Below are 22,561 nucleotides of genomic sequence, written 5' to 3'. Positions count from 1 at the left end.
GAGTTTTTGAAGTTTAGAGGGGGGAATATGTAATTTCAAAATTTAGAGGAGGAAATACGTAATTTTAAAGTTTTTGAGGGGTATTCGTGAAATTCTTCGAAATAATTGTATACATTTTACGTATTGATATGGGAATGAGATTGTATAATTTAATAGACTGAAAGATCAATTAAATATTGAGTGTGAGAAAAGTTGACAATGGATAGAGGAGAAAATAAATTATCGAATATTGAACATTAGTATTTGATGGTGAAAGAAAATACAATAGTATGCCCACTAACTGATCTAAAAAGTGTAATAAAAAAGCAAGAAAATGACAATCTAGTTGTGCACTAAAGTTCTTGACAAAATACTCACTCGACAATTAGTATTATGCGAGTATCAAGTTAATTTGTCGAATTGGTAGATATGAATTTGAGGTTAATACTGAAACCTTAACATACCCGGTGATCAATGACATGTAAGGTGTGTTTGGATGCACTGAGAATAGTGTTATTCTAGAATAGCAATGCTATTCTATTCTTGAGATCATCCAAACAATATTGGGCGCTATTTAGAATAGAGAGAATAGGCTTGTTCCGTTGTTACAGTAGATACTTGGAATAGCAAAATAAGGGCTCTTCAGCCAAATAAAATAATAGTTTCGTTCATTTTTTAATGAACCTCACCTACCTCTACTGTTAGAAAGAGAGAGAAGCAAAGGAAGATGGAGGCGACGAGAAAAACGCATATCTCCTTCGATATAGCTAACGATCGAGAGAAAGGTTGCCGGTTTCGAAATCTCCACCTCACGATGAACAAATAGACCTCCGCTAACTCCTCTCCTTTCTTTGATCGCTCCTCTCCAGGGCAGGGCAGTGCGTAGTATCGTGAGAAAAGAAAAAAAGAGAAGGATCGTCGCCTCCGCCTACAGGAAGAAGAAGGGTCATCGCCTCCGTGCTGTCTGTGAAGAAGAACAAGGATCATCGGTAAATCCCCTTCTCTGAATTCTGATTCCGTAATTGCCAAACAATTAATTCTGATACATCTTTACCCTTGGGTTAGCCTCTGAATACAGTGTGTTTAAAGTGGTAGAATTTGATTAAGCCATGTTGTTCCGAAAAAATACCGTACTAAAAATGACAGTAATGTTACTGGTTCTTACTGGTACACGGTTTACCTTAAGTATCATTTATTTTAACTTCTTCACCATATTTTCTCTATTTTCAATTCTCTGCCTTATTCAAGTGAATCTTATTGCTCTCTTCAGTCAAAGATGCACCACTTCCCATGACACAAGATAATTCAAAAATACTGACACATAGTCCTCTCTTATGTTCTGAAAGCACCCAAAAGCAGACAAGCAAACGAAAAACATTATTAAAAATATATAAAGAGATAAAGTGCTCATTTTCACTTTAAATTGTGGAATTTACATTATATTAAGGTAGTTGCACAAACATACCTCATAATTCATATAATAAGCATGTTGATTGTTAGGTTTTCCAGATTGACAAAAGAAAATTAGTTAGTAATTTTTTTTTTATAAATATAAAGACAATAGCATGTACTTCTATAATAGGTAAAAACCAAAACAAGAAAAAATAAAATTCATACTTGGTTTATTAACAAAGTCAATGTCCAATGTCTCTGAAATGTAGATGAGACTAGTGGTAAAAAATATATACTTCTAATGACCAAGATTATTGTGTAGGTCTCAATGTTAAAAGTAATATAGTTTTTTTTTCAACCCTTTTATTTCTATAGGGCTTAACTTCTACTACTGTTTGTGTAACAAAAATTTGCCACAATCATATACTTCTTAGTATTAAAAATTTACTAAATGATTTGTTTTTTAATAGTTTCATATGATTTGATTATAAGTTTTTTTTTTTGGTCAATTCAGATTTGATCACTAGAGGAGGTAGAGGCAAGCAAAGTTTGACCACCGCTTTAGACCAAATTGACTCTCGTCAAGTGATAATTTGAGCAAATTTAAGGTAATTATATGAACTATTTTATTATTATTTCTTTGTGATAGTTGGCTTTTATTACTTGTATTGATGGTAATTTAATTAAGACCTTATAATTTGATATATAAGTTTGGTACAAGCATGTTGATCATTTGCCCACTTTCAATAATCTCCCTAGTTTCATGAATCGAATCTGTAAGTCTTTCGGGACAACCTCTAATGCAAAGGGGAAGATAGGGAGTTCCCAAATGGAAGGTGAGGTGGGAGCTTCGAAGAGAGGCGATAATTGGAAAATTGAAGAATCGTGCATCTTACTGAATGCATGTGAAGGGTGCAGTTTATTGACAAATAAGAGGGATCTTAATTTCAAATCAACTCAATGGAGGCAGATTTATGATTTCTTCAAGAAAAAAGACCAAAAGTCACGACCATATTAGCAGGTTGTTAATAGAATCAAAACAATGAGAAGGGAGTTCGGCAATTTCAAAGAATTGGCCAATAAAAGTGGTTGGAGCTGGAATCATGAACTTCAAAAATCGATACCACCAGACGACAATACATGGGAGGAATTAATTAAGGTAAGAAGTGTTATTTATTTAATCAACAATATTTGAGTTAATTAACTATGCTTACTAAAATTTAATTTTGTTTTCCCATTTGATACAGGTTGATAAGAAGAGGTGACAATATTACCATAAAAAAACTTGTCCCTAGTACGAACAAATGCTTGCAATGTGTGGTGGCAAAATGGCCAATGGTAATGCAAGCTACAATGCATTTGGCACATGCAACTGGTAGCGAAACTGGAAGTTCGGATGTGCCTCAAACGCCGGTGCATGATGATTGGCAATCCCCGCACTTTGAGTTCAAGCCATTTTGCTCACTGAGGGATCCCACGGTTGAACAACCCATGTCTCAAAATGATTGCCAAGTAAGCCCTTTCATCACCGATTCAATGAGAGTCAGCCAAGCCAGTCGAGACTCAGGATCAAGAAAGGAAAAGCACTGATGAAGGGTCTAATATGTCGAAAGGTAAGAAAATCCAACGCTGGATTTCTGAAAAAACAAAGGTTATGCAAGAGATAGCGGGGAGAGGTGCACAAATGATCAAGTTAAATGAACAACTTGTCGAGGAGGTTGGTCGTGTTGCCAAGTTTAAGGAGGATAAATACCGTTGGAAAGAAGAAGAAAAAGAAGAAAAAAAAAAAGAATCTGAGTGCATGATGAATAAATTAAACAGTCTTCAACTAGATTCGGGTTTATTTCATGTAATTTGACAGAAACTGATGAAGGATCCTCATGAGAGAGAATATTTCTTAAGGGCATCGGATCAGGAAATCGTACATTGAGTTAATTACATAAGAACTCAACAATACCTGAGTTATGGAATGAACCCGCAAGGAAGGATGCACCCCCAAGGGGGGATGAACCCACATGGTGGCACATTTTTCATGAACCCCAGTGTGTATGATCCAACCAGGTGTTTCAATAGTGGATACAGGCCACCACAACAGTGATTACATGCTTGTACCAGCAGTTAATATTAGACATTTATTATATGTAGTAATTTATATGGATTTGGACTTTTGAAATGTAGTCAGTTTGTATCGACAATTAATATTAGGCATTTATTATATGTACTAATTTATATGGATTTGAGATGCTAAAATGTAGTAAGTAATTTAAACTCTTTTAATTTAAAATGTATTCAGTCAGTTGAACTTGGACTCTTTTATATTTCTATTATATGTAGTGAATATATGGTCTCTGTAAGTCCAATATAGGTTTTTCTAGAAATAATTTATGGGTTATGGACATTATCAGTGCTGACTTCGATAATAAGGTGGTTTCTCATGTCACTAGATTGACAAATAATAATTTTTTGTCTTTATTAAAAGTTGGTATTTGTTAATTAATAGAAGTTATAATTTTGTACAACATTTGGTTGAGATAACACTGTGCATCCAATTCAATTACTCGAAGCATACAAAATACATGATTTAATTTTTGGATCTTTATTCAGAATTCTCTATTTTATACAAAAAAAATCATACAAGCTTGATCTACATTGTTATATATTTTCATTTATATAAATTTCAACAATTATGTCGCATGGGCATATATCCCTATTACTATTGCCAAACTAGCTAACCAAATTTAAAAATTCATTAATAATTAGATTAGGTACAACAATTGTTATTTTAACAACATTTTTATTGAATTGGACTCTATTATGATTTGTTGCTTTCTCACAATTTATTTAGCTTAAATTGAGTAAATTACATTTTTTTTCTTATCAATGTTAGTTCTTTTGGATGTAAATAATTAGTTTTTGAAATGTAGGACCAGAGAAATGGAATATATTTCTGAAGAAGAATATTCAAGTGAAGAATCTTCAAATGACGATGACTCGATCATCACAATTGTTGGACAAGCGGTCATGAATTCAAATTCATGGATTTGGGATACCATGCAAGTTTGTATTATAGATCTTAAGAAAGTTAAAAATGATAGGCGTATGAGTGGTGCAGAATACGTTCGAGATATATTAGAAGGCCATCATGAGCGTCCTTACGAAAACTTTCGAATGAGTTACGAAAATTTCATGATTATGAAATATGAGTTGGAGCAGAAAGGTTTGGTGTCATCTGGAGATGTTATGATTGAGGAGCAATTGAGGATGTTCCTGCAAATTGTTGACCACTCACATACAATTCGTAAAGTGGGCGAGAATTTCCAGCATTTGACAGAGACGGTGTGGCGATGCTTCAATAATGTGTTGCGAAAAATTCTTCGCATGTGTCGGGACTACATTAAGTTGCCAGGCGCTGACGCACGCATACATGCAAAAGTATCAGAAGAAACTCCACATGAGGCATTCAAGGTAAATTTTTAAAAATGTATCCAATAATAATTGAAGCATTTACTGCAAAAATGGCATGTCATTTTTTTAATGTTGCATTGTAGGGGGCATTAGGTGCAATTGATGGAATACACATTCCCGCATTTTCTGATCCCGATGATAAAGAACCTGAACGATTTCGTAACAGGAAGAAGTTTTATTCACAAAAAGTTATGGCCGCGGTGGACTTTGATGGTAATTTTGTGGGTTTTGTGAGTGGTTGGGAGGGGTCAGCCCACGATAATCTCATATTGCGTAAGGCAGTAGAGATGAGTTTTCTAGTACCCCAGGACATATATTATCTTGTTGATCTAGGTTATGCAAACAATAGAAATTTTATGTGCCCATACCATGGTCGACCATACCACTTGAGTGAATATCAAGGGTGTCATCGGACGTACAATTGTCCAGAGGATCTGTTTAATCACAAGCATACACAACTTAGAAATATTGTGGAGAAGACATTTGTAATTTTGAAAACCAAATTTAAAATTTGTCACACAATTTCATTAATCGTCAAAATATGATTTGAAATGTTTCAGATGAATCATTGTTAGACGAACAACAAATGGACACCGACAGTTCTACTGGTGATACTGGAATTGAAGGAGATTTTTCGGCCCATGATAATGAAGTTGAAGCTGATTTCAGAGAGAATAAAAAATATTTTGTGAAATAACATGTGAAATGGATTTATTGATGAATTAATTATTTCACTTTTATTGTACTTTAATTATCCGTTATTTAGGTATTGTGATGTTGTAACTTATTAACTATTTCAGATTTATTAAACTACTTTTGTTCTAATGGTTAGATTATGTTTTCATACATTATTACAAATTAAACTATTTGTTGAAAATATTTTCTTTAATTGTACTTTTTACCTGGTTAATTACTACTTAGATATTTTTAATATTTTTTTTACCTTCAACAATATACATATTGGATAAAAAGATGCTTTAAATATTTTTTAATTGCTATGAATTCCCTATTTTTAATTACGTTGATGTATTAAATTAGCTAAAAAGATGCCTCAAATATTTTCAACAAATAATAATTAAATAGTAGAAGGTAGTTGCACAAAAAATATTACTTTATTCATTCCCTCCAAACTCTATTCCAAAGAGTGCATTCAAACAACTTTTTAGCTATTCTGAATAGTTTTGAGTTAGCGCTATTCTCAAACAGTAGCTATTCTAGCTATTCTTAATTTACTATTCTCAACAGTAGCTATTCTCGCTATTCTAGAGTGCATCCAAACACAATGAGCTTGGTCATTATAAAAAAAAAACTCTTCACAAACTTTGAACCTAACACGTCAAACTATAGGTGATGTACATTTTACCATTGTATTTGTTTCAATAATTAATTTTCTAACGAAATTATATGATATGCAGTAATGCAGACATCACAACTTGAGATCTCACAATTGTTGAAGTCCCAGCTTGAGATCTCACAAGTACACGCAAATTGTCCGGTTGTTTAAAGTTTGTTAATTACTAGTTTTTTTTTTTTAATTATTATGAAGTTGTTCACTTCATTTATATTACTTTATAAATTCCTCCTTTTATCGTAATTTTTTTTGTAAATTTGATAAACACAAAAGGTTATATAAGTAATTTAAATTTATAATTTGCGTGTTGTGGCCGTATTCTATGCATTTGACTCTTCTATTTTATTGGCATAGTAATTTACTAATAAGTTTAGATTTTATATATGTCATAATTAATTTAAGGAAGCAGCTAACAGTCCTCCAACTCCAGTTCCTCAAAAATCTTCGGATATTTTCACTTAATTCTGTAAACATCAATACTAAATCCTGTAAACTAATTCAACAAATCCTGTCAACATAAAAACGCCTGAAAGCTGTTAAAAACGCGTGACAGCTGTTGGGGACCACCTTCTGTGAACATACACATAGTATCCTGTGAACATACACATAGTATCCTGTGAACATACACATATTATCCTGTAAACATACACATATTATCATGTAAACATACATATTGTACTTGAAATTATGGCAGTTGTGACAGTTGAAAACGCGTCAGAACTAAGCTAAAAAGGGAAGACTTTTATACACAGAGATTTTCGGAGAATTGTAGCCCGGGAGACGTTACCCATGCATTGGGAATCATATGTTAATATTATCCTGCTCACAATCTTATAATTAAAGCTGTTTGTTAATTGGTATACCCACTTCAACCATAATTGCTGTTTTCATGATTGATGGATCTCCTATGCATGTAAGCCTACAAGCAAGCTATAAATAAATACATAAATAAACATAATCCTCTTTTATGTATGTACCTTTCACGAGTTGATTTTTAAATCTTTTGCTGTTTTCATGATTGATGGATCTACTATGCACAAATAGTATCCTCTGCGGAGTCGTTCCGCACGATCCGAAACAAACAGATCAGATTAAAAGCTCCGCACGGAACGACTCCGCAAATGATACGCTTCCCTACTATGCATGTAAGCCTACAAGCAAGCTATAAATAAATACATAAATTAACATAATCCTCTTTTATGTATGTACCTTCCAAAAGTTTATTTATAAATCTTTTGCTGTTTTCATGATTGATGGATATCATATTGTCATAGATTTAAGCCCACGGGCCGAGAAAGGAAAAGCAAAGCCTTTTTTGCGTATGAGCCTTAAAAAAAAAATAGATTTCAAACAGTTGACTTGCTCTAATTCAGTGAATCATTGACATGTTACGTAAACAGTTATTATTTTGAAACCATGCACGGATTTGTTTCGAATGGAAATAATAATATAATTTAGAAAAATTACGGGATCATTAATTTTACGGAATCCATCCAAGTTTGCTCAATTTAATTCAATTTTTGAAGTATATGTTATAAAAAATTGAACCCAACACATATTTAACTAATTAATACGAGTGGCTTTTGAGGGTCATTCTTTTGATTTTGAATTTATTTATGCATTTTTTAGATATTTAGGGAACATACCAAACTTTACTAATTTTGTTGAGTAATTTAGTAAATTTCCATGATAATTTAAAAACCTATATAATTTGGAGATACTATTAAATTTAGAATGATACTATTAATTTAGAATGAAATACTATTAATTTAGAATGATATATAGATCTTCCCGCATTTATACATATATTTTTATCATTACATCTTTTTTTAAAGGTCATCATTACAACTCTTGACCAGGTCAATCTTTTTCTCTTGTATTAATAAAGGAAACTTACTAACAATTGTCAGCTTTTTTTTTAACACTTTTATCCTTGTATTAACATAATTTAAGCATACAGATATATAATTGGTACTTTTATTTCAACTCCAAATTCTAGATGGTAATTGAATATACAATTTCAGGGATGTATGATAATTTCATAAATAATTATTTTATTAATTAAATTGCTTCCAAAACATCATGTTGGGAAGATAAATTAATTCATGTTCTTTATCAATCTCATAAACTAATGAGATGTATGAGATTTTTTTAAAAAAATTCTAAATACTAAAAACAATCAAAATTAATTGTATAAGTAGCAGTGCTTTTAAAATTAATTTGAAATTAATTTCAGATATTATTTTTCAAGTTTCAATGTATTTCATCATAAATGTAGATGCTGTAATACAACATAAGCTTTAATATTATAACCACTTAATTAATCTGCCCTACCAGAATTTTCTAAAATCAATTGTCAAACTGAAATGTTTAGTGGATAAAAGAGGTGCTACATACGATTTAGATTCCACCACAAGATTAAAGTTGTGGCTGTTGAGAAAAGCAAATTGTAACATTAAATGATATGTCAAATTTCAAACCGAATTAATTGTAACATTAAATGATACGATTTAGATTTCAAACCGAATTATTTATAATATCTCCGATGGCATGTTCTCTTATTCATTTCCCAACAGATAATTCAGGAATAAATAATTCCATTTGTTTAGTTCATGTTGATACATGTAGAAGGACCTAATTAATGGAATTGCAAAAATATTTATAATTTAAACAAGAAATTATAATTTATCTGTTCATTTATTTATAATTTAAACGGTCATAATTATAATATGTGTTGTGTTTTCTCAAAATTAAATATTCTCCATACTTTAACAAATTATTAAGAATATGGAATACATCATATTTGAATTTACCTTGGGGATCAATCAATTATCAAAATAAATTATGGCAATTCGCATAGATAATGTATGTTATGATACATTTTTTTGTGCAACTATATATGCGCCTAAATCAAGAGAGCCGTGATCTTACAATCTATTGACAGAGCTAGATTGATTTAATACAATCAAAACTACGAGACAAAATAAAAAATATATACAACTGATGCTCTGTATGTAGTGAAACTAATTCTGTCAATATCTTAAAATCTAAATTGAAACCTACCTCTGTATTAAAAAAAAAAAAGTCTTTATCAAATTTGCCTAAAATGAAAGAGGTAAGTACACGTCAGAACCCTTCCCTTTCTTGAGAGAAAAGAAACAATAAATAACAATTAAAGATCTTTTCCCGTGAGGTTATTGAAAAATGCGACACGTAAGAAGTCATACCGACGCTACCAAGTTTAAAAAAAAAAAAAAAAAGTCATGCCGAGAACGCATCGTCTGCATTAACTCAAAAGAGCATTTTTTCAGTTGATAAATATGGACCGTCTGATTTTAAACGGAGCTAATCCGGTAACAGCTTATAACTCAGGGGCTCTTTAATATTAGTGAGGATCTAGGTCACACGAATCTTAAAGCCAATGGACGGTCCAGATGCATTAACTCAAAAGAATATTTCTTGAGTTAACGCAGAGGATACGAATTCAGTCATGCCAGAGTTCATGTGTATCTTGTGGTGGAATGAGACAGTTAAATTTAATTCAATATATTATTAAAAACTTAATAAAAAATTAAGACTAAAGAGACGAACAAACAATGAAAAATAAAATAATGCAAAGTGATAATCGTGAATAACAGCTATGAAGCTGCGTTTTAAGTTTTGCTTAATTGCACAATATTTGGTTGCTTAAGACCAATCCGGTGAATAAATGATTGGTGGGGGAAAAAATAAATACTGGCTAATAATTTTTAGATAATTAAACAATTATAAAATTGTTAGAATTTTTTGACATTAACTATATTGATAATTTTAGCAATATTTTTTTTTTCAAATTATGATATAAAATTTAAATATATAGCAAAACTTATAAACATATTTTGACCGTATGATTTGATAGTGTTTACATTGATACAATATATGTGTTATTTGATATTTATCAAAGATGGTTAGATATATACAATTGCAGATGCTAAACCATTTGATTAATAAATTTACATTAAGTTTCTTTATTTTTTATGTACATAATGTTCATATTGATATTTACACCGTAAAAATATATTTTAAAATTTTAAATTATTTTTATTTGTATTACAATTGTCAAGTTAATAATTGTCAGTAAAATTTAAATTCTTATAATTTAACTCGTAAGATGCATCCACTAAAAACATGTAAGCCTTTCTACATACCGTACAACTTTCTTTAACTTTTTTTTTTTAAAATACCGCACAACTTTTTTTTAGTAAGTTTCAGATCTGTACACAATAAGAACTTCTGCTGCTGCATTTATATTTCTGGAAAAAAAAAACTAAAAGACAATAATAGTACTGTTCCGATATGTCTTCGAATGTTCTAATTATTCGGTATAAAAAAAAAATAAGAACCAGCTTATTGCGAATTCAGGATCTAATGTTTATTTTTTTAATCCTTTTTTCTCCTTTTGAAGACGCACCGATTATTTTAAAAATACCCAAAACAAAAAATAAATAATTAAAAATAACCAGGTTTTGGACAAAATTTTAAAAATGCCCAAACCGCCTCAAAATTCGGCGGTCCGGAATTTTAATTCCGAACCGCCAATAAATTCGGCGGTCCGGGCCTATATATACCCCCAAATGGCTGTTTCTCTCTCCTCACAATTCATTTTCTCAAAATCTCACTCTCTCTTCTCCCCACCCGAATTTCTCCTCTCTTTTCTACTCTCTTCTTCTCTCTTCTTCCAATTTGCAAGTAAGTCCCTATATTTTTTTGAAATTTCATTTGTAGTGTAAAAAAGTTGTAGATTAGTCCAATTATGTTAGTAAGGTACCAAAATTAGTATTTTTTTTTAGTTAGTTGAGTTAGTGCTAATTAGTTATAATTATGATTAAATAATTACGGTACCAATTTAGTGGTAATTAGTATCAATGTAGGTACCAAAATATTTATAATTAGTGATAATTATGGTACCAAAGTTAGTTTTAATTTTAACTTGAATTATTTAGTCCAAAATTTGATCGTAATTAGTGCTAATTAGTTATAATTAGCACTAATTAATTACGGTACCAATTTAGTGGTTATTAGTGTCAATGTAGGTACTAAAATATTTGTAATTAGTGATAATTATGGTACCAAAGTTAGTTTTAATTTTATTTTGGATTATTTAGTCCAAGCTATGATCGTAATTAGTGTTAATTAGTAGTAATTAGTGTTAATTAGTGGTAATTAGTGTTAATTAATTAAAGTACCGAATTTAGTGATAATTAGTGTTAGTGTAGGTACAAAATTAGTTTTAATTAGTGATAATTGAGGAGGCCAAAGTTAGTTGTAATTTTATTTTGGATTATTTAGTCCAAAATTTGATAGTAATTAGTGTTAATTAGTTATAATTAGGATTAATTAATTACGGTACCAATTTAGTGGTAATTAGTGTTAATGTAGGTACAAAATTAGTTATAATTAGTGATAGTTGAGTATATTTGAGTATATTTGAGTATATTTTAGCATATTTGAGTATATTTTTGTCGTAATTAATGTATTTTATCATATTTTACCGTGATAAGCGTATTTTAGCATATTTTAATATATTTTGCCCGAATAACATGTTTTTTTAGTATATTTTGCCCAAAGACCAATTTTTTTTTCATATTAACGTAATTTAACCAATTGTAGCATGTCTAATTTTTTTTTCAAACGTAGGATGGCTAAGGGACGGCCTAGGAGACCACCACCACCCGACCATACTGATGATCCCATTTCCGTGGACAGCACAGAGCATTTTAGTCCATTATTATGGATACCTCATAGTGAGTATCGAGTCTCACTGGCATCCCGAGAGGTACTTGATTACTTTTTTTTTTCTTTTTTTAAAGTTTAAATTTTTGCTAATTGCTCATTTTTTTAGGTTTTTATGTTTTTTTTTTTTTTCAACACAGAGTCAGGACCCCCTAGAATGTAAGAATCGGGCATATGGCATGCAGTACTACTCTCTGATGGACCCGTATCTACGAAATTTGGGGTTGTACCATTTGGTCGATATTTTGGAGACGGAGAGCAAGGCTACCAATGCATCCCTCATCCAGGCACTAGTGGAGCGATGGCTCCCTCAGAGGTACATTTTATTGCAAAAAATCTGAATATATAAAACAATTTGATTTGCAAAAAACAAAAAAAAAAAAAAAAACAAAATTCGGACTGCCGAATTTTTGGGCGGTTAGGAATTAAAATTCCGGACCACCGAATTTTAAGGCGGTTTGGGCATTTTTAAAATTTTGTCCAAAACCTGGTTATTTTTAATTATTTATTTTTTGTTTTGGGTATTTTAAAAAAAATCGGGAAGACGCAAGAAGTAGACGAACTTTTCTTAAAAAAAGAAGAAGTATACGAGCTGATAATTACTAAGCAGCTCCAATGTTATGTTCTCTTTTGAAATATATCTCTCACATAGACACATTTTACAAAACAAAAAAAAGTTTCGATTTCTTTTATTATGCAATTGGATAAACTTTATTTTAAATTGTATATGATGCAAGAGGTATCTATTTATCTTGAAAACAATCATATTTGAAAGTAGAATAAAGTGAAGGAATGAGAAAATATATTTTGTATAAATAGCAGTGGAAGTTATATTCTTATGCCCACTTTATTATCAAAGTATATATTACTGACTAATATAAAATAAAATAAAATAAAATAAAATTATCCAACATCATAAATTTCATGTTAGAAAAAGTTTGTAGTGATAAGCATGTATTATATTATTAATAATATCTACCTTTAAAGTCATATACAAAATTAAAATAAAATAAAGAAATGAAGTGATAACTCATATATCATAAAATTGTTAATATCTATATGTAACCCGTGTTATCTCAATGTCTCGAAAACAACTATATTTAGAAGTAGGATAATAAATTTGAGAAAAAGATGATATTCTTCTCTCTTATATGAATGTTGACGAGAATTATCTTCTTATCTTTGTTCGGCAAACCGCTAATATAGAGGAAAAGTGAAATTTAGAATAAGCTTCAATATTTCACTATTTCAGTCGTGTTCGGTTGATGATAGAAGAATGAAAAATATTGATAAACGAGCCAAATCTATTTCTTGAAAAATGTTAATTTCTCTATTCCACATTTTCTATGAAATATGTATTGACTCATAGAAGAGACTAAAATATAAAAAATAAGAGTTCAACTATAAATGTTTAAACTCAATTTCACTTTTTCCGATTCCCCAATTCCACTCATTTCTCTTATTTTTTTGAGAATAAAAACTCTTTTTTCACTTTATTCTTCTATTCCACTCTTATCGAATGAGCTCAAAGTAAATAGAGCTGGATTATGGTGTTTTGGAAGTAAAGATGTTGTTTTACTTCTCACTCATTCCTTTTTTTTTTTTTTTTTTTTTTTTTCTAAATTCAAACAATAGACCAAATTTTTTTTTTCAAAATTCAAAATTAAAATGTACTTGAAGATCAAATTTTTTATTTTTTGAATTTTGTTTTACTATTTTTTTGATTTTTCTTGAAAATCATTGTTTTCTAAATTTTTTACTATTTTTATTTAATGATAAATAGAGATTTAAAAAAAAAAAATTCAAAACAATAATAAACAATTAAAACAAATGTAAAGTTTGATCTCCAAGCACATTAATCTGGAGATCATTTTAAAATATACAGATTGACTGTTTGAATATATATTATTGACTAATAAAAGATAATGATAAACGCTATTCTCTTATCTTTAAGTCTTTACATGTGTTAAACCAAAAATGTCGGAGGGCACCTTGCCCCTGACCTTCAAAAAATAAAAGTCTTTACATGTGAACCAGCAAAAAAAAAAGTTAAAAAAATTAGGTACAAACTGGAACTGGCCATCATTTCTCTCTGGAGGAAATATGATACGGCTTTCTAGTCGTTTTTATTCAAGTCCACCCTTTTGTTTATTCCATGACCCCACCGTCATTTAAAAGGTTTTGCCCAATCAACAACGGCTCACCGTAGAACAGCTTCATGCACCTGTTTTTTTTTTTTTCTTCTCTAATCTCGCCCGATCAACTCGATCTCACCGTGGAACAGTTTTTTTTTTTTTTTTGTCTTTTAAAATTAGAACCAAATTTTAATTTCGGCCCAAAGAATGTTTAATTTCCTAACATTGTTTACGGTAGATAATCTTCCAAACAAGCTGGGTATATATTTGTGTAATTCACATTGAACCATAAAAATGTGATCATACAATTTCGTCATATAGATTTTTAATGTGCTAAAATTAATATATAATTTATATCATTCTATAAATTAAAGTTTTGCAATGCAAATTACAATACAAGAGCATTCAAACTGCATAGTACTTGAATAGAGAACATATAACTAATTTACTTATAATCATATTTTGATCTAGTGATAAAGAAAATATTATGTGTGAGATTGCAAGTTCAAAATTTATATGAATATTTTTTTATCGATATTTAAAGGTGGAAGACTTGTCTTTCATTTTTATTTTAAAAATTAGTTAGGTGACAATGCATGAATCTCTATCTTAGAAATGAAGATCCGGCTTCCAACTTTCTGAAAGAGAAAACAACAAGTTTCAATACTTTGATAAATTTATTATAATAATATGATTCAATATTAAAACGGATATACAACAAATTAAGACATTTTCTACATTATTTATTTATTGAGTACAATCTCGTAAGCACGTAATTTTCACCTATATATAATTTTGAACAAAAGCTTCAGTCCCCAATAAAATTTAATTCGGAATCTCAAGTTTAGCTAATATAACATCAGTGTCATTTCAGTCTATATAACACCGACTCTAAAACCTATCAAATCGACTTCGAACGACTAATTCAAACCGTTCAAACCGATTTACATTATGAGTGATGCGTTTACATACATTTTTTTTTTAATATTTTCGAGTTATTTTAGTATCAAATAAAGTGGCAAAAATATTGAAAAATTAATGTATTAAAATTAATTTAAAAACTCATACATTTGACCGCTTGACTTAATACTAAATAAATTCGAAAAGTTATAAATTTTGCATGTAAACGCACAACTAATGAAGTAGATCGGTTTGAACGGTTTGGATTTACCGTTTGAAGTCGATTTGATAGATTTTAGAGTTGGTGTTATATAAGATGAAATGACACTGATGTTATACTAGTCAAACTCATTAGTCATTACTAACATTTAGACTTTGTTATGTTACTAATATTTACTAATATTTAGTAGCACACAAACTACTGTTATGATATGATTTTTATGCAAGCCACAGCCACCTATCTTGTCTTGTGTAACATCATAAATTATAGACCCGGTCCAGCTATCTTGTTTCCACTCTAACTATGACATGATTTTCACGCAAGCCAAGTAGCCTCATCCACAGAAACAACAAAACAAGTGAAAAGTGAATGCACTTTATTATGACCTTAACCCACAGAATTAAATAAAAATAAAAACTAAGTTGAAACCACCACATACGTGACATACCACAATGCAGGGTAGACCGTGATTTTCAAACAAGTTACGAATTAATACAATTAACCGGTCAAAAATAATAAATCGACCTTTATTAGAACCTTATTCTTTTCTGAAGAATAAAGAGAATAATAAAAACAGAGAGAGACAGAGAGGAGAGAGACGAAAAAGTATTTCATCGAGAAAAGAAACCGAGAAATATAGAAAGAAAAAGTTGACTTTCCGATCTCCCTCTCCATGATCGAAGCTTGTACAGAGATCAATGGAAGAAGAAGAAGATGAGCTGGAGGAACCCGATGGAAAGGAGAGCTCTCCAGTTGGTGCAAGAACAGGACATTGCATAGAATAGAAGCACCTGATCAAAACCCAAACCCTTCCCTGTTCTGAGCCTATCAATCTTGTTCTTTCCCTTTTGATATCTCTTCTTCCTCCTTTTTTTTTTCGTTTTTCTCTTTGTTAATGTTTTATACTTCGTTAACTGCGACCATGGAATTGGAACCATTTATCACTGCCGGGGCGGCTGTCGCTTTCTCGGTTGCTGGATATTTAATGTCAAATCAACGATCAAGGCCAAAGGCTTATAATCTTCGCACAACTAGATCAGGTAATTTAATTTTCTTACCTTTTTGGTAGAATAATAACAAGGTTATGAATAATACCTAAATTATTTTTCGTCTGATATTCGTTTTTTCCGTAAATTTTAGTAGTTTTTATTCATTAACTTTTTGGTTTGCTTCTAAAAGTATTAGTGTCTTAATGGGAGAATTTCATGTATACCCCTAAAAAAAATGGAAATTAACTATTTCCCTCTCTAAAATTCATAATATCATATTTACCCTTCTAAACTTCAAAACCTTACAAATTTATCCATTTTATTGGCTTTTTCATTAAAACTCATTTTAAATTTCGAAAGTACCCATTTTACCCTTCATTAAAAAAATAAAAACCAGTAGAAAGTTTCAGAAAAATGAGTCTTCTAATTGGTCGGTTTCTAAGGGATTTCTCTACTTCTGACACTTACACAAACATATACATAAATGTCACTCGGTATGCATCAAAACTCAAAAGTAAAGAAACGACTCATTTGTCCTCGGAAACCGTCCAATTAGAAGACTAACATTTTTCTAAAACATGCTACATATTTTTATTTTTAAATGAAGAATGGATACTTCATAAATTTAAAATGAGTTTGAATAGAAAAGACATTAAAGTGAGAGTTTTTGAAGTTAGAAGGGTAATTAAATATGATATTATGAATTTTAGAGGGAGATATACGAAATTTCCAAGTTTTTGAGGGGTAGGTATACATGAATTCCCCCTATTTTAATATATCATTTTCATTATAGACAATGAGCTATTCCGAAATTATCTTCGTATTATATCCGAATTATAATGTTTATATCAAAATTATTCTCAAACTCAGAACCTTTTTTTTGTGCATGCTCAAATTCCGAGCTTGTTACTGTAGGAGTGTATATATTGTTTAATCTTTATATATGTAGCTTGTTCAGGTTATTTGCTTGCTCTTGTAATTCAATCAGATATTACTCGGTATCCACGGTGACAACATCCCTTAATGATACCCAACCTAATGAATATAATACCAAATTATTTATTTATTTAAGCCTCTATAACTGAAATAATTGAAACAGAAGACCATGCTTAGATTATACCGAATTGAAGGATCACAATCTTGGATTTCCTTCGGGTTATAATAATAGTTGATGTACAGATTTAGTGTAAAAGCATCACACCTCCAGAGAAAAACCAGGGCTAAAAATCTGCATGCTCACATTTTTGTTTTTTACCTCTGCAATTTAAACAGAAAGAAGTAAGAACTTTAGAAATGTAAGAAATCAATTGTGCACAAACTGGTACCACTGTAAATTAAGATGTACACTGTCTGCTGCTACATGATATTCTTACACATCAATTAATCCTTCTTATCAATTTGTTCAAATTATTTAAATTCATGTGCTCTATTTTCTTTGTTCTTGGTGCAGAGTCGGACTTGAAAAAGATGAGGGATGATGCGGCATTACCGAAATCCTCAGGAGCCGCAACGGGAGCAGCTTCGACATTACATAATTCTGAAGATTCTGCACCTGCGGTCCCCACAAATTCTCCTAGAGGCTTTAGAAGAGGGCTAAACATTATAAGCACCGTACGTTACTCAAAAACTATATTTTTTTTATATTCTAATTAACTTGATGATATCTAAAACCAAATTATGGTGCAATAATAGATAAGTTTCTTGAATAAGTGAAGATTGTACCAGAGGTCAGTGATGACAATAATTGGAAAAGTCCCCAAACGGCATTTTTTTTTGTTTAATTCCATGGATCCATTCTTGGTTAGTCCCTCTTTTGCTACATTTGGTAGTGAGTCCAGTGACCAATTGAGAAGAAATGCCACTTTCAGTAATGTTGTAGAATTTTTGTTTTGTTTTGTTTTGTTTTCTCAAAGGATGAAGGCCTTTTGAATGTACTTCAGCGAACATCCATCACTCCACCGTCTCTTCCCACCCTGCTAGAAGAACCAGAAGAATACGTGGAAGCAGATGAGCAAGAAAATAATAAAAAGAGTGAACCCAAGGAAAAAATTGAAACAGAGGACTGCAATTTGGAGAAAGAAAAGGAAATTAAGTGGGACCAAATGCTGAGTGACAAATTACTCCAGGAAGAAGAGGAGACTATCACAAACAAACCCAACTCTCTGTTTCCGACAGAGACTGAAACAGAGACCGAAACTAAAGTTGAACAGAAAAGCATCATTTTAGAGAAAGAGCTAGAGATCAAGCACACTGACATGTTAGCTCATATGCTCAAGGGAGAAGATGAAAATATACCAAAAAAAACCCACTTTCTCTTTCCAACAACCGCTGGCCAGCCCAAAAAGGAGTCTGATTTTGAGCAAGAGAAGACCGGTGTTAGAGGGAAAAATCAGGGGATCGAGTGGCCCCATATGCTAGTTCGTGACTTGCTTTATGAAGAAGACGAAGAAGATGATGAAGACGAAGAGGAGATTAAGTATCTCCATGTTTTGCCTCAAACATTGCTAGAGACAAAAGAAGAAATCATATCTATCTGTCCACCAAATACTAAAGGACCCAAAAATCGAATTAAAGCAAAAGTTGAACTAGAGGAAAAGGATGACTTGGAAGAAATCATCTCTATCTGTCCACCAAATACTAAAGAACCCAAAAATCATATTAAAGCAAAAGTTGAACTAGAGGAAAATGATGACTTGGAGAAAGAAAAGGAGATCGAGCGACTCCGTGCATTAGCTGAGACGTTACTAGAAAGAGAGCGGGGTCTAGAAGTGCAAATGTTAGAGTACTACGGTTTGAAGGAACAGGAGGAGGCTATGAAAGAAATGGAGAACGTGTTAAAGACAAACTGTAATGAGGCCAAGTTTCTTTCGCTCAAGGTAGAGTCTCTAGAAGAGGAGAATGAGAGGCTCAAGAATCAAATTTTGGACTTGGAGAAGGTGACAAACAAGCTTGATAAAAATAAGGAGAAGATTAAGATGCTGAAAAAGAGGTTTGTCTAATGATTGTTCGAATATAGTTTCTTTTTATGGAAATATTCAAGAAGATTGAGGTTCTCTAGAAGAACTTTTTAATTAGTTTCTTTCACTTTGTTTGTTTCATGTGTAAACAAACTAACTACAAAACCCAGAAAAGTGAAAACCAACAAAATGTTAATTTTTGCTGTAACCAACAAAAAAAATGCATACCCCCGTCCCCCGAAATCTGAAACTCAAAAGTAGTTGAATTTAATGAGATAAACTGAAGTTATATTGATGTATATGCAGGTTGAGGTCTGAGGATGACAATGCAAAAGAGAAGATAGCATTGCTGCGAGAAAGCATAGATACACTTGCAGATAAGGAGGACAAAAGTTCTGCGGATTACGAGGAGATAGAAAGGAAGCTCGAACGGGTCAAGAATTTGGAAGAGGAAGTGAACAAGTTGAAGAAACTCAATGCTAGGCTTGAAGAGGAGAACTCTGGATTGGCTCATCGACTGGACAATGTGCAATTCGTCGCTTCTAGCGCTATGCGAGGCCCTGAGGTAACAACATACTTTTTAAAATTGACAGTATTTTCCTTGATAGATTGGTTATCAAAAATGTTCTTCTTGAGCATCTCTGTCCTTATATTTGGTTTAATGTTTTCTATGTATCATCAAAATAAATTGCTTTATTTCATTCTGCTTTTTGAATGACTTGCTGTTGTTTATCCTTAGTTAATTTGTTAAGCGACTCATTGTTTGGGGTCATCACTAACAGGAACAAGTATTAGAAGAAGCAACCCGCCTGAGAGAAATGAATGAGAAATTGGAACAAGAAGTTTCTCAACTCAGAAATGACCATTGTTTAAGCGTAGAAGAAGTTGTTTACCTCAGATGGCTTAATGCATGCCTTCGCCATGAAATGAAAAATTACAGCCCCTCCAAAGGCAAACCGGGTGCCATTGACCTAAACAAGAGCCCAAGCTACCATTCGACTGAGAAGGTCAAGCAACTCTTAAAAGAATACTCCAACCTAGGCATTGACATAAACGAGACGAACCTTGGAGACCTTGATTTTTCTTATTCCTCATCTCAAGCACCATCTCAAGCACCTTCAACGTTAACTAGCCCGAGACAAGAACAAGGCAAGCATTCTAAACACAAGGGCCACAAGTTCCTTGGCAAGATCAAGAAAATTGTGACAGGGAAAGCAAATTCAAATGCTGACAAAGATAGAATGTCTTTAGCAGCATCAGAGAATGCTAGTGTTTCTTGCTCAGATGGAAGTTCCCCCTTGAGTAGCATAATCACAGTGGAGAGGTTCCCTCAGTCTGAGAAACACCCAAGAGCTTCTCTAAATATCGTAAGGCCAAAAATTATCGAGGCAGAGACCGCAAGATCAAATAGTGATCTTGGGTTACCAGATGCTCGCAGGGGAGAACCGAGGAGATACCATGCGCTCCATCTTGGTGACCACTCGATCGATATGGATGATCGGGAAAGAGCAGAGATAAAAAAGCTTGCACTTTCTCTAAAGAATTCAAAATTATTCGGCAAAAGTTAACTGTTATGTAAATATGTGTACTCGGTTTACTCTTATGTAGGAGCAAAAATAATGTGAATTTGAGAGTGCACTCATCTTGCAATGCTGCGATTTTTGATGCGCTATTTATTCGCAAATATTAGAATGTTGTAGCATTATGAATTATTACTTGTTGAAATATGCAAGTAGTTGTTTTTTATACCACCTCTGTGCATTTCTCGTTTTCAATTACTATGCTGACAATGACCGCCATCAATTGATTCAATTCTATTAAATTAAACCATCCTCAGTTTCTCACAACATTTTAACGAGGAGCTCTATTCGGATCCGTATTCGAATTTTTGCGGATTCAGGTATTTAGATAGAGTAGTTTGTGGATATAGATATGAAGATGGATATGATTTATGCGGTACATATATGAATACGGTCTTGGAAGTGGATACGGATAAAGATATGAATATTTATCCATATGACCATATCCATATGTTTTAGTTTTTCAAATATCTGTATGCTAATATTTTGTATGTGTGTTAATTTTTTTGTATATTCATATGTTTTAATTTTTCGGATATATATTTATTTTAGAATCATGTATATGTTTAGAGAGAAGAATGTTTTTTGTTGGTATATTTTTTATTAAAAATTTGATATAATATTGGTGATTAATTTTTGTCAACCACATATATATTTTGCAAAGACAACATATTTAATATGAGAAAAAAATATTTTGTTCATTATAATGATCGAATGTCTGCATTATATCCGTATTTTATGTTACTTCTATTTTCTATATATTGAGAAAAATAATTTGTTGAATAATATGTTAGTTTTGTTATTATATCTGAATTATATCCGTATTTGTATTTATGTTCATTTAATATTTGATTCATATCCGTATAAATTTAATATTTGATCCATATTTGTTTAATATCGGTATCTGAAAAATAAAAGTGGATCTCAATATGATTTTTTTTGTATTCCCTAAGTTATATATTATATCATTTGGTTATCTATTTTCTTAGCCTGGTTGTTTCCTGGCCTTTCTTAATATTTTTTTGAACTTCTAAATAAATGTAGGCATTTTTGCTTATAATTAGAAAAAAAAAAATCAACATTACACTGCTTTAGCTTTTGGGGTCCCACAATATAATTTACAGTTAATTTGTAGATACAGTCCAAAACATATGAACTATGTTACTCCGATACTCCTATAAAGCCATCGTACCCGTGTCCGACATGTATCCGACACCGACACGCCTCCGACACGCGTACGATACGTGTCAGACACGCCAGCTGGCGTATCGCCTTACGTGGCGTGTCCTTACTCAGCAGATATGGTCTCCGATACTTGTTGACTCGCCTGGATACGGGCTTGACACGTCCTGGACACGGCCCTGATCCACTGTGCACCCCGCCCGTGAGCCGCGCGAAATTTTTTTACCCAGCGTGAATCGAACTCGCGTGCTCCGATACAAATCCCACTTTACCTCAAAACTTTCTACCACTCTACCAAATTTCACTTGTGTCATAATGAAGCAATTATAATATTTAATATATTATTAAGTTAAGTTATTAATTATCTAAATACAATATATAAAATAATTAAAATAATAAATATATAATAGCCGTGTCGTATCCTCTATTTTTGAGAATTACCGTGTCGCCGTACCCGTGTCGTATCCGACACGATATCCGTACCCGTATCCATGCAACATAGCATACGAATAAGCCATCATGTACTATCCAACAATAGACCCTAGGGTAAAATGGCAATCTGAAAGTCTCCTGACAATTTTAAATAAAAAATGAAAAATAACTATTAGTTCGAAATAAAAACTAAAAATTAAAGGCTAT

The 22,561-nt window shown here is 31.7% G+C and overlaps 1 protein-coding gene and 1 long non-coding RNA gene across 2 annotated transcripts; both read left to right on the top strand.

Annotated features, from left to right (window-relative positions):
• The first annotated feature begins 1,891 nt into the window (after positions 1 to 1,891).
• On the top strand, positions 1,892 to 3,163 carry LOC144563388 (uncharacterized). Its single transcript, XR_013514339.1, has 3 exons — positions 1,892 to 1,979; positions 2,131 to 2,530; positions 2,619 to 3,163. It is a non-coding gene; the product is annotated as an uncharacterized LOC144563388 (long non-coding RNA).
• A 12,575-nt stretch (positions 3,164 to 15,738) lies between these two features.
• Positions 15,739 to 20,911, top strand: LOC144562924 (uncharacterized). The gene is made up of 5 exons (XM_078312293.1): positions 15,739 to 16,254; positions 17,654 to 17,814; positions 18,117 to 19,192; positions 19,467 to 19,725; positions 19,943 to 20,911. The coding sequence occupies exons 1-5, from the start codon at positions 16,110 to 16,112 to the stop codon at positions 20,726 to 20,728; spliced, it is 2,427 nt and encodes an 808-aa protein (XP_078168419.1). The 5' UTR covers positions 15,739 to 16,109; the 3' UTR covers positions 20,729 to 20,911.
• The last annotated feature ends 1,650 nt before the right edge of the window (positions 20,912 to 22,561 follow it).

The sequence above is a fragment of the Carex rostrata genome, chromosome 12 (assembly GCF_964058835.1).
Source record: "Carex rostrata chromosome 12, lpCarRost1.2, whole genome shotgun sequence".
In the NCBI taxonomy this organism is placed as follows: domain Eukaryota; kingdom Viridiplantae; phylum Streptophyta; class Magnoliopsida; order Poales; family Cyperaceae; genus Carex; species Carex rostrata.
The sequence above is the reverse complement of the archived record's forward strand: the minus strand, read 5'-3'. Positions and strand labels throughout refer to the sequence as shown.

What these genes read in the sequence shown, in the direction of transcription:
- LOC144562924 (XM_078312293.1), top strand. Translation starts at nt 16,110, where the DNA reads ATGTTTTATACTTCGTTAACTGCGACCATGGAATTGGAACCATTTATC. An exon ending in TCTTCGCACAACTAGATCAG is followed by an intron (nt 16,255 to 17,653) that starts GTAATTTAATTT and finishes TTCTTGGTGCAG; the next exon opens with AGTCGGACTTGAAAAAGATG. An exon ending in GGCTAAACATTATAAGCACC is followed by an intron (nt 17,815 to 18,116) that starts GTACGTTACTCA and finishes GTTTTCTCAAAG; the next exon opens with GATGAAGGCCTTTTGAATGT.